Genomic DNA, 12,351 nt, shown 5'->3' on the forward strand with positions numbered 1-12,351 from the left:
TCATGAACACTGTGAAGTTGATGGGTAAGCAAAGGTATAGATATATCAAATGCTTAAGACATAGAAGATTAAAATATACTATCAGGTGGTTCTTATTTCTAATAAATTATTGTAAAAAGTGTAAGCATCTAGTATTAAATAATTCATTTAGTGGAGCACAATAGCAATATCAGCCTTGAGAGTTAAACACTGGGTCACCTGATGTCATCCTACAGAAGGGAAATCACAGAATGGTTGATTTTATAATATCACTAAAAAGAGAAAGATCCTTAATGTTCACCTTTCCTTACTTTAGGCTTCACAGGAAAACTATAACTTTTTCTATAACTACATAGAAAAAGTTATAATTCCAATGTCTATTTATTATACCATCATTTCTCTCAGAAGCACAAACATTTCATAGTTGTTAATGCATCCATCATATGACATTCTTGCAAGAAACAAAAAAACCTTAGAGATCTATTTTACAAACTTAAAATGAAAGTTTAAAGGTAACGAGTAAATACCATAAGCAAAGCTGGAAATATTTGGCCACTAAATTTCTGTCTCATGTTGAAGTCCTTTATAATCATCAGCACCAAGTTCAGATTTCTATAATTACATATTTGGAGGGTGTTATAATCTCCTTAGCTGTAACTATTTCCAGTATTCTGGATTGAATTAAATATAAGACAAAGGCAACACAGGTATCTTTTTAACAAGCATAAAGTGTTTGTGGCCTAAAGCTGAAGATTTCTTTTTCTTTTTTTTTTTTTAAAGATGACCAGTAAGGGGATCTTAATCCTTGACTTGATGTTGTCAGCACCACGCTCTCCCAAGTAAGCTAACCGGCCATCCCTATATAGGGATCCGAACCCGTGGCCTTGGCGTTATCAGCACCACACTCTCCCCAGTGAGCCACAGGCCCACCCTAAAGATGAAGATTTCTAACTTTGGTGAAGTGGCACTCTACTCTTTGATTTTGTAAGATCACGCTCTACCTCAAGTTGTCACTGGTTAACTGCATCTAATCTGCAGTCAACTGTAAGATAAAGCACTCATTTTAAGGGCTACTAGGAAAGAAAATGCTCACAATTAAACTATGTCATGTTTTTGTATGCTTAATGGTTAAGACTCATCCTGATTTCAAAAATGCTAAAATGTAAGGAAATGTGCATCTTAAAATCAATCATATATGACATATGGAAACCGTTGCTCTTCTAATTAAAATGAATTAAAAGGAGCACTGCTTTGAGAAAATTAAGCTACTCAAATATCCTAAGGACACAACAGAGGTTAGGAGTCGGTCTTTGATATAGTCCACCTTCGGGGTGCTTTTAACAACTTAAACAAGCCCCTAAACTTTTCAATAGTACCTAGCAAAATCAAGGTGCCAGATACTTCCACTGCACTCAAAGTCAATAGCCACCCCAAAACAGTGCAATCACAAGGCTCTGAAACTGTCTTATTCTCCCCCTTGAGACACTAACAGTTACAATTCAATGTTGCATTGTTAGAGATGAAACTAAACAGCCAGCCAGCCTTCAATATCTCACCTCCCCTCCTGCTCAGTAAAACCCTGTCATTTGTCCTAATGCACTTGGAGCAGAAAAAGCATGAAACAACTTTTTCCCCTTTGGAAATGGTTGGAAATAAAATTCCAAGGAAAAATTTAAGTCAGAGAAATACGTTCATAAGCACAGAGGAATTTTGCCCTTCATGAGCAATCCTGGATAGGGCGGCACTGAGAGTGAAGTCTTAGAAACAACAACAAAACCAACAGACAACAATGTGTAGCAGAAGAAAGTGATCCCCTTGTCTTCCCCATGACGGCAGCATTCTCAGTTCTAAGGCTCAAGCTGAATAACTGCTTTCAGGAGGACCAAGCAGAATGTCCTTTTCCTCCAGTTTTAACTACATCCAAACAATGTAACTCTTGTTGGAACACAAGCATTCGTAAGATACTGGGAAAACTCCCTCTGACCCTCCCACTCTGTGAGAGCATCTATAATCTGTTCCTCTGTTATCTATTTCTAATGACTTGGGATACATTTGTTTGGCAACTAGATCCACCCCAGTAGTAAACATAAAAGTACATCAGAATGTTCTTTCAAAATTCATATTCTTCAAACTATCAGATGGAACTTCTAAAGTCAAACTTGAAAGCCATCAAATCAGGATCATAAGTGGCAATGCATTCATATTTGCCTAAATGTATTCTCATATCCCTACATGATTTACTTTTGAGAAGAGTTCCCTTATAAATTCACTGTCATAAACAACTGGCTTAGAGATACAGGCAGTTGTCATTTTTACTAAGGAAGATACTTTTCGAGGGGAAAAGCCCACGACCTAAAGAATTTAAAAATATTCTTTCCTTCAAACATACAACCAGGCAGAAACATTTTCCACCCCTTCAAACCTGTGTCCCCAAGAGGAAAAAGGCTTACGTGTTCAGACTTCTCCTGCTCTTTTTTATCCGTCTGCAAAAACTGACAGTTTTCTCTTGCCAGCTTCTGGACCAGTTCAATTCGTCCGATATCATCTCTCTCTTGAAGCTTGCACATCACCCCTGCCTTAAGAGTTGGAGAAAAAGCGAAGATATACTTAAATCCACAGTCCCAGGACATGACACCACTGCAAATTTCACCTTATAATAAGCTCATTTTTTCTGACTCCTGTATTAAATCATGGTCTTGGTAAAATATTTTGCCTTTCCAAAATTGAAATTAAAGTATTTTAATCTAGAAATGCCATGCCAAAAGACTGAAAGTTGATATTGTGTATCAGTCTACTTTAAGACAGTGAAGGGCAGAGCAAACTAAATCATTTGCTGCTAAGTGTGAGCCTGATATGCCACTATTTGTTTGTTCCTGACAGCCTGTTTCCTGTTACATAAGCAAAGCCTAGCAAAAGGTTAAAAACTCATGGGAAAGTTAGCCAGCAACCACTCTGGCAAAAAGGGTGAAGTGATACAGAGTCCTAAAAATAACACTACACAACCTCCCAATTCTTTAGCTCCACCAGATCATTCCATATACACATATACACAGTTAACAAGATCACAAAGTACTTTTATTTTACAACTGGAAAAATATCCCTAATGCTGCATGAAAAACGGTGAAATTTTTTATTAAAAATAATGGGGAAAAAGAAAGCTTAAAATTTCATTCATCAGGGTTTGGCAACTATACATAAAGCATCATATTTTTTATTAGGTCAAATCACCTAAGTAGTAACAATATGAGGAGGTAAGCAAATCTAGAACTTTAGAATAGAAAAAAATACGTTCATTCTTACACACAAATTAGGAACTGTTTCTGCTCAAATTCTTTCCAAAATGGTTCATACTGACATACCAAGACATGATCTAATAAAGAAATCTGAAGTTATACTTGGCAGGAACAATCAAAACTATGGAATCTTTGTTTTACCCAGCACAACCTACAGGATTTGAATGTACTTAGTAACTTGACCAAATATGGGGAAAGGGCCAGCAAGTGACCCAAAACTTCACAGTCTTACAAGTTTGTGCTAAAGATACTCATGCTGGGTGGGCAGAGAAATGGAACCATCCAGGCAAAACAACGACTAAATATTTACTCCCGTGGGCAGTGACATCTCTTTATCTAGCAGTTCCTCCAACTAGGAAGGAAACAAACAAAAAAATCCTTGAAGCAGCCCAAATCGCAGACTCCCAGAGGACAAGTGGAATTCCTCCACCAAAAGATTTATTTTCTTATTTTTAAAATGTTTTTCATCTTACATGTTTATGGAGTACAGCTTGTTGTCAGAAGATTTATTTTTACAACATCCTTCACAAGTGGTTTTCCCATTCCTTTTTAGTTTCCTTAGACAAAGATCTCAGTTTATCATAAGAAAGTCCGTATACTGTTGAACAGCCAGAATTGTTGGAAAGTCACTTATCACACTCGACAAAACTCTAAAACCATTCAACTTCAACCCATGAGTACTAGATTTGCCTTTTAAAGCAACTTCAACTAGGCCTATTCCTTATCCAATATGACAATCTTTCAAATATTTAAATACAAATATTTATTATATCCTCCTTTTAGTATTCCCCATATATATATACATATATATATGTATATATATATGTATATATATATTCATACACCTAGTTCCCTAAATTATTTCATTCATTCATTCATTCATTCACTCAACAGATTTTATATGAGCAGTGATGTACTATAGGTTCTGGGGACACAGCAGTGAATAACAAGAATGACATCTCACATCACAAAGGATGTAGACTATATAACATCTAGGTATAAAATATCAGGAGTAATATATGATAGGAAGGAAAATAAAGTAGGGTATGGGGACAGATACATTATTGGAGGTATTATTAAGATGGAAATGTCAGGGAAGGATTCTCTAGTAAGATGACAGTTGAGTGGGAACCTAAAGGAAGTAAAGATGGGGTGATGTTGATGTCCAGGGGAAGCACGTTGCAGACAGACAGCAAGTGCAGGGGCCCTGAGGCTTGGGTGCATCTGGCATGTTCAAGGACAAGCAATGAGAACAGCATGGCTGGAACGGAGCTGGCAAGGAAGATACCGGTAGGACTGGTCAGAGAAGTGATACAGGACCAGATCATGTAGTTTCCATACACAGGCTGTGCAAGGAGTTTGGATTCTTTTTCTGAATGAGATAAAATCCTTTGGAAGGTTTGAACAGAGGATTGGCATAATCTGACTTACATTTCACCAGGATCATTCTGTGCTCTGGGTTAGATGGGAGGCATAGGTGAAGTTAGAAGACCAGTGCGGAGACTGGTTTTCATGCAAGAGTTGGCTTGGAATGCGTAGTAGAGGTGGAGATGGTAAGGAATGGTTAGAAACTGGATATATTTCAAAACTAGGACCAGCGGATTATGTTGTTTGGTAGTCTCCAAAATATTTGACCTGAGCAGCTGGAAGGATAGAGTTGTCATTTACTGAGATTGGAAAGACATCCAAGTGGAGTTGGTGGGTTGGCAGCCTGGAGGTTTGGGGGAGAAGTCCAAGCAGGAGATACAAATTCAGGATTAATCAGAGTATAGATAGTATCCCTCTGGTTTTACCAGTGGAGTGATGGAAATCCAGGAACTGAGTCTAATGTTGAGATATTGGGAAAGTGAGGAGTTAATCAGAAAAGGAGACTAAAGAGGAGTGGCTCCAGGAGAAGAATCTGGAGAGCAGTGAAGGTGTTTCCAAGAGGAGAAGCGAAAAACCATGAATAACTGCTGAAACATCGAGTAAGAGGGCTCAAAATAACTGACACTGAATTTGACAAAAGTAATTGGTGACTTCAACTAGAGCAATTTCATTCTGAAATGGTAAGGACAAAAGCTTTATTAGCACAGGTTCAACAGAGACTGGGAGACAACTCTTCTGAGGAGCTGGGTGACGAGGACCGGGACACCAGCTGAAGAGTGCCGTTGTTGGGAGTTTTGCTTGCTGATCTCATGATGAGGGATGTTCCAGCACATTTATGCGTATTGAAATCACCCAGTAGAGAGGGAAATGTGATGATGCAGGAGGGAGGCAGGGCATCTTCAAGAGTGATGTCCTTGAGTAGGAAAGAGAGGATAAAGATCTACCCCAGACAGAAATACGAACATGCATATTTCCTCTGGAACAGGAGAGTAAACACACAGGGAGGTTTGCACATTTGGTGGTAGAAACACGTGTAAATTCTTTCTGAAGGCTTCTATTTCCCAGAAAAATGAGAAGTCAAGTTATTAGCTGAGAGTAAGGATTGTAGGGAGAAGATGCTGGAGGTACAAGAAAAGAAGACACACAACAGTCATTTAAGTTGCGAGTGTTGGCTATTTTTGTAAAGGGCCAGACAGTAAATATTCTAGGCTTCATGGGCCATGGGATCTGTGCGTCAACTACTCGATTCTGCAGTCAGCAGGAAACGATACGTTTGATACGTAAACGAATGAGCACAGCTATGTTCCAGTAACACTTTATTTACAAAAACAGGCGGCAGTCAACTCCTGGCCTAAGAGAAGAGGAAACTGCACAAGGGAAGTGGTGTAAGACTGTCAAGCATGAGGACTCACTCCATTTTATTTTTAGATCCTTCCACTATCCTAGCCATTCTCCTCAGGGAATCCTTCTGTTTGTCAGGATTTTAATGGAGCCCACAACCTGAGACAATGCTAAATATATGGGCGGATCATGAAATGCTCTTTTAATCAATACTAGAGAAAGTAAAACAGGTTTAAGGGTTTTAAGTATCCTCCTTTCAACTGGGAAGGCAAGGAAACTACGGTGATTTCTGCTCATGAATGATAAATATTCTTAAATTATTTTGACACTTAAAGGAATTCATTTATGTTGACCACTTAGGCTTTCTTCTGTCTCCTTCCATTTCACCCTCGCAGTGTTTAATGTACTATCCCGCTGGTGGACAGAGGATGCTAATGACCCTCCCACCTCGGAACCTACTCTGTGCTTTATTCAGTAGTGGGATGGATTAGCCCTGACCTCTCTCTGCTCCCCAGTGGCCCCCTGTATGCAGAGGGTATGTGTTGCCCAGGTGGGGGTGAGCTGGTGGGGTACCCAGGTGAGAGCAGTATGGAGCCTGTTACCCCCTCTCACCAGCACAGGCTCCAAAGTCCCCACAGTCTCTGATTTGGAGACAAGAGTCTTTTCCTTTTCTCTGTGGGTCCTATAGATATAGATATAGATATACATTTTAAACAGCTGATAAGCATCAGCAATAAAAAAATTAAGTGAAGGAAATTTAAGAGGTCATAATTATTTGGTTTTGGTCTCTACGTGAACATGATTTTTAAGGAACTCTAAACATTCTTCATTCAGCATCATATAATTAGGATCCTAAATACAGACTTTTCTTTTAGGAGGAAACATTTTTATTAGAACCATGTACTTGGATACACAAATCAAATGTGGTGATTTTTTACAGGGGGGTGGGGGGAGCACTGGCTGGTGATCTGAACCCTTAACCCCGGTGCTTGGTATTATGAGCACTGCATTCTAACCGAGAGAGCTAACCACCCAGCCCTCATATATGTACTTTAAACACATAATGCTATTTTTAAAAATAGGTTCCCGACTAACAATTATTTTTTTTACTTCACATCTTATTATTAAAGAAGGAATATAGCAGTCTTGATTTTCTGGTTTCTGCATAATGTCTACATGCATTTTTCACAAGATAATCACTTCTGTAGAACTCCTTATATATTTAAAAAGGCTTAAAAAGGATTAATAGTTTAAAAACTATTTAAAAAGGCTTTCAAGGAGGGTTATGAATGCTTCCTCATTCCCTGGAGAGAACTTTAAGCTCAGAGAGACGCCCATACATCCTAGCTGGTTTATAAGGCAGTGATCTTTTGGAAGCACCATGCTAAACCAGATGTTCTCTGGGGGTGCCTGTCACAGCTCCATAATTTAGTGATTTAATTCAAGAAACCCATGAATTTATTAATATATTTTGGGAGCTTTGTTATGGCAGGAGGAGCAAGATAACTAACAGCCCTTGATCTAGACTTTCACATTTTTGATCTACTTAATTTATCTATGTGAAATTAATTGCAAACAGTTTACCTAACACTGCTAAGCCAGAAAAAATAAAAGATTAATGTGTAACTGTCAAAAGAATTAAAGAGCCTTATACCACGGTCTGTTTAGAAAAATCTTTGTAATAGGGGCCGGCCCGTGGCTCACTCGGGAGAGTGCGGTGCTGATAACACCAAGGCCCCGGGTTCGGATCCCATATAGGGATGGCCGGTTCACTCACTGGCTGAGCGTGGTGCTGACAACACCAAGTCAAGGGTTAAGTTCCCCTTACCGGTCATCTTTTAAAAAAAAAAAAGAAAAATCTTTGTAATATATAATTTAAGCTATTCATATGATTTTCAGTATCTAAGAAGAGAAATGTTATGAATGTAAATGAAAAGTCTGTTCCCTTTATAAACTGAGTCATAAATATGTTGGGTCCTTTCCCTTAGTGGTAAAAGGAAACTTGGACAGAATTCCCTTAGGAAAGACCACATGGACAATAAATGAACAATCTTTCTGTGACAAAAGGTGAAATACCACAATTCTATGTATGGAAACATCTTTTGCATTATCTCAACTTTAAAAATCACTTTTTCTAAAACATCCGGGTAAAATATCATGCAAAAATTGCCATCATGGGAAGGAAAACCAGGAAGAAAGAGACCATCTTTCATGAAGGCAGTTCTGCAATAATAGAATGCTATTTGATACAAATGCTGTTCAATAACAGTTCATGGTGCTCAGATAAATTCTTATTGATTACTACATAATACATTCATTTTGTTAAAAATTAAATCTTGAATAGAAATTCATAGATTTTTTGGGGGGGGGATATTTTAAACAGAAAACATAAACAACTAAATAAAACACTGATAGGTTGGGATGATACATTATCTAATTGTATGTACCTATATCCAAAACCAGAAAACATTAAGGATTCTTTCCAGGAAAATTCATAAGATAGTTCATAGTCAAAAATATAATAATTTTAGGTAAGCAAGTATTCATTTTCTTAGCTTTCCTTGGGGAACAAAAACCTATGAAAAAGTTATCTTGGGGATAGAAAAATATGCCTTTTGATAATTAGGGGAAAGGACTACAAAGCATCCATGTGAGAAATGCACATAATAGAAAGTGTGATATCAAGGCAGGCTCACTAACCTGCAGAGTGTCACAGGCCTCAGACACCATGTCAGGACATCATGGAGCCTTAGAAACCATTCAGCAACCCCCAACCCCACAGTCCACAGGTGAGGCAATGGACATTCAGGGAGGTTCATTCCTCTGGTCCTCCTGCTTTGTGGAATAACCTGTGTTAATACACTGCTGGTTGAGACCTGTCCTGCCAGAGCATGCTGAGAGCAGGGAAGGAGGCAGAAATCACAGTTACATGGAATTTATAATTGCTATTTCCCTCAAATACTTTCTTAATGTATTGTACTTACAGAAATATCCCTCCTGATTAAGCTCAAAATAGAGTATTGTAAAATTACATAATCGATAAAGTAGGGGTTCATTCATTTCGTATACTTGATTCCTTGAACTTTCAGACTGGAGTTGGAAGGTCACCGGTATTTTATCTTGTTTTGATTTGAGGGCAACTGCAGCTCAGATTGTATCCATTACTGACCACACTGCTAAGCAGGGCAGCAAAGTTGAAAAATGATACAGAAGTTGAAAAAGAGACCAAGCAAACTCTAACAAATTTCAATATAAAGGATTGAAAAGGATCATCTGTTTTCTATGACAGAATAAGAGCTTTTTTCAGTATATTTTCAAAAAAAGTTACCTTTGGCTACTGAGAAATTATCAAATATTTGGCCATTAATTTGTATAACTGACAATTATTATCACTTATTAAAATAATTGATTCAAATGGAGGGATAGGAGACAATGAATGGCCAAGTGAATCGAGGCAAGAATTTCCAAAGTTCAACACGTTATACATTACTCATGGAAGATCACATTAAAACCCTTAAGCTAAATTTCAATACACTGGCAAAACTCCAATACATTTTGACAAAGGTTCTTTAATTCTTTAGTCCTATAAAAAGAATGAAGAGACTAGAATGTTCTGTGTATGTGAAGATACTATAATGGCAGAGAGTAATACTGCACCCCAGCCTTGTTAGATATCAAATATTCAAACCAGAATGCAGTGCGATAGATGATCATGATAATAAGTGGTAGAAGCTAACTGTACTGAGTGCTTACTGTGTGCCAGGCACTGTTCTAAATGCATCACACATATTCATCTAATCTTCAAAACAACCCAACAATTATACCCATTTTACAGAAGTTAGAAAGGCAGTTTGCACAGTGTGTGTTTGCTTTTTGGCAGCTGGCTGGTACAGGAATCCGAACCTGTGACCTCGGTGTTATCAGCACCATGCTCTAACCAACTGAGCTAACTGGCCAGCCCCTATTAAAAGCAAAGACAACAAAGCCAGACTGCCTTATTTTGAAAGCTGTCTCCTCTGCTGACCAGATCATCTGTAAAGTGGTGGAAATTATATCATCTACCTCCTTGGGTTTGTTGTGAGGTTTAAATACGTTAATAAAAATAAGGAGCTTAGAAGAGTGTCTAGTATGTATGAAGTGCTTCCAGAGTCTAAACTCTCAGTGTTATTACAGAAAAGGAATATAGGCACAGGAGAACTGAGTTAAATTGCCTAAGGCTGCTGTGGCAGAGCCAGGAAAAGAACCCAGGCAGTCTGTCTCTGGAGGCAGCGCTCTTAAACCTCATGCTGCCTGACATTTACTAAACCTCCTCCACGTGCCAGGATTGCTGGCATTTTTTTATATCGCTTCATTTCAACCTCATGACAATCTTACAATATCTCCATTTACAAAGATGAAAACCACGCGTGCTAGGTAATGCCCAGCACAGAGGCAACACAATGGTGACTAAGGCTTGGGAACCCTACGGAAACATACAGGTTTTGAGCCTCTGAGGAACTTGCCCAAAGGTACCATCTACCAGGAAGAAGGGCTGGGAGGCAAACCCAAATCCACATGCTGTCTTCATTCGGCCCACATGTCACAGCATTAAAACAGGGAGTTTCATACATAAAAAAGATATTTTTAGTGAGAGAAGGAAAAAAGACACCAAAAGATAAGGGGAAATTAGAGTTCTCTGGTAGGTGGGAAACCTGTGTACAACAGGGCCCAGTCTCTCTGGTTAGTGACCGTCTTGACCCTTCATATACCAAAGTTCTCAACAGCCAAGGGGCATTTTCCCCACAATACCACATTTCATCAGATATGGGGAAGAAGGCATGAGAAACCAATTTCCACTTTATTTGCTTAAAATGTAGTCTACAGTGAAGACCACAGTAATTTGAAATACTTACCATGGAGCCTGCCATATGGTGCTCAAGCAATTATATATATATATGCACACACACAATCAAATAAATAAATTGTGTGTGTAAATTACACACATACGCACATTCATTTCTAATTCTGCCTAGGTATCTGATGGAGAAATTCCGAAAGTTTTCTTCAAGCTCCCCTCACATGATATGAACTACAGATTCTACCCAGAGCATTTGTACAGATGGAACTGCAGAATCAAGCCAATGAAACTGGTGGTTCTACCGTGATAGCAGATCAAGTTTTCTCAGACACATCAGAGGAGGTGACAGCTGCCTTCCTTCCTATTCACCACCCTAGGCCTATGACACTCATAATTATGCCTCCCACCAAACTTAACTGTCAACTTTCAAACCTAAACAGAATCTGTTCCTGATCTATTTACCAATTCACTGCTTTCATGATTTCATTCCTGTTTATGTCCTGTAAATGTATGAACACATACAGAAATGAAATCATAAAATTATGTCACCGTTACTGAGTAAAATCACAAAGTCATGAAGAGCAAGGTCTGAGCATCCTTTTGAGAAATAAAATTGCATTCCAACAGATTTTTGCTCATAAAGTAAGTTCAAAATAAAGACTAATAGTTTAAATCTGGAAATACTTATGTCACTAGTAATTTAATGAATTAAGAAATCTTCAAGAAAGTAGTAAATACAGTGAGTTGGGGAATCCCTGTGCAAGTCTGCTTGGAAATCTGAAGTGTAATTTCAGTATCAACTTGGAGATTGCAGCATTTTTAATATCCCGTAGAAAAACAATATGAACTTATTAAAACATTACAACTTGTGCAATCTTGATGAAAAAGTTAATGTGGTTATTCTGACCAGAATCAACAGACTTAGAACCTTAAATGTGAAGTGCCCTGGGTCAGCCAGGTTAAGAGTCTTTAAAATGATCCACTTTTATATGAAGTTAACAGTGAGAGAACGAGGGTGTCCAAAGTTTTTATTACACAAAAGTACCTGGCAGTGAGTTACTACCAAAAGCATATCCATGCCTTGATGTACATAGTGGGGGCTGGCAGAGACTCTGGCAGGTGAGGCGTCGCACTCCCTGCCTGGCCATGCCCGGGCTGCTGGTGCTGTCAGTAGCTGTTCTCCTGTGCCTCTCAGGGAACGGTCTGCCCTGAGGGCAGCCTCTCCTTCTGGATCTTCACTCACTTCCTTGCTTTCTCCGTGGAGTGGAGTGTCTCTCTGCCTGTCCCTCCTCATGAACCAAATTATAAATATGACTAGCAATTTAGGGCCCTTTTGGTGAAACACTTTTATATCAAAACTAAGTACGTTATTCTAGTAATATGACTATTTATAGAACACAAAAGGTAAAACCTGTGTCACTTGCAAACACCTGCACTATCTCACTGCTTTCAACCGAGAAGAATACAAAGATGGGCTATCACAGAATTAATCATACCTGAGAATCTGGAACGCCATCAGTTTCTGTTATAGTT

At 38.6% G+C, this 12,351-nt stretch overlaps 1 protein-coding gene and 1 non-coding gene across 2 annotated transcripts in view; both read right to left on the minus strand.

The window, feature by feature from the left end:
• The window catches only part of RAPGEF5 (Rap guanine nucleotide exchange factor (GEF) 5), a 127,249-nt gene that overhangs the window by 112,109 nt on the left and 2,789 nt on the right, over positions 1 to 12,351 (minus strand). Inside the window, exon 3 of the mRNA XM_008588925.1 lies at positions 2,430 to 2,555. Within this exon, the coding sequence (XP_008587147.1) occupies positions 2,430 to 2,555 (126 nt within the window). The remainder of the gene's footprint in view (positions 1 to 2,429; positions 2,556 to 12,351) is intronic.
• On the minus strand, positions 9,863 to 9,937 carry TRNAI-GAU. The gene has a single exon. It is a non-coding gene; the product is annotated as a tRNA-Ile (tRNA).

Source organism: Galeopterus variegatus, unplaced genomic scaffold (assembly GCF_000696425.1).
Source record: "Galeopterus variegatus unplaced genomic scaffold, G_variegatus-3.0.2 Scaffold5107, whole genome shotgun sequence".
Taxonomy (NCBI): Eukaryota; Metazoa; Chordata; class Mammalia; order Dermoptera; family Cynocephalidae; genus Galeopterus; species Galeopterus variegatus.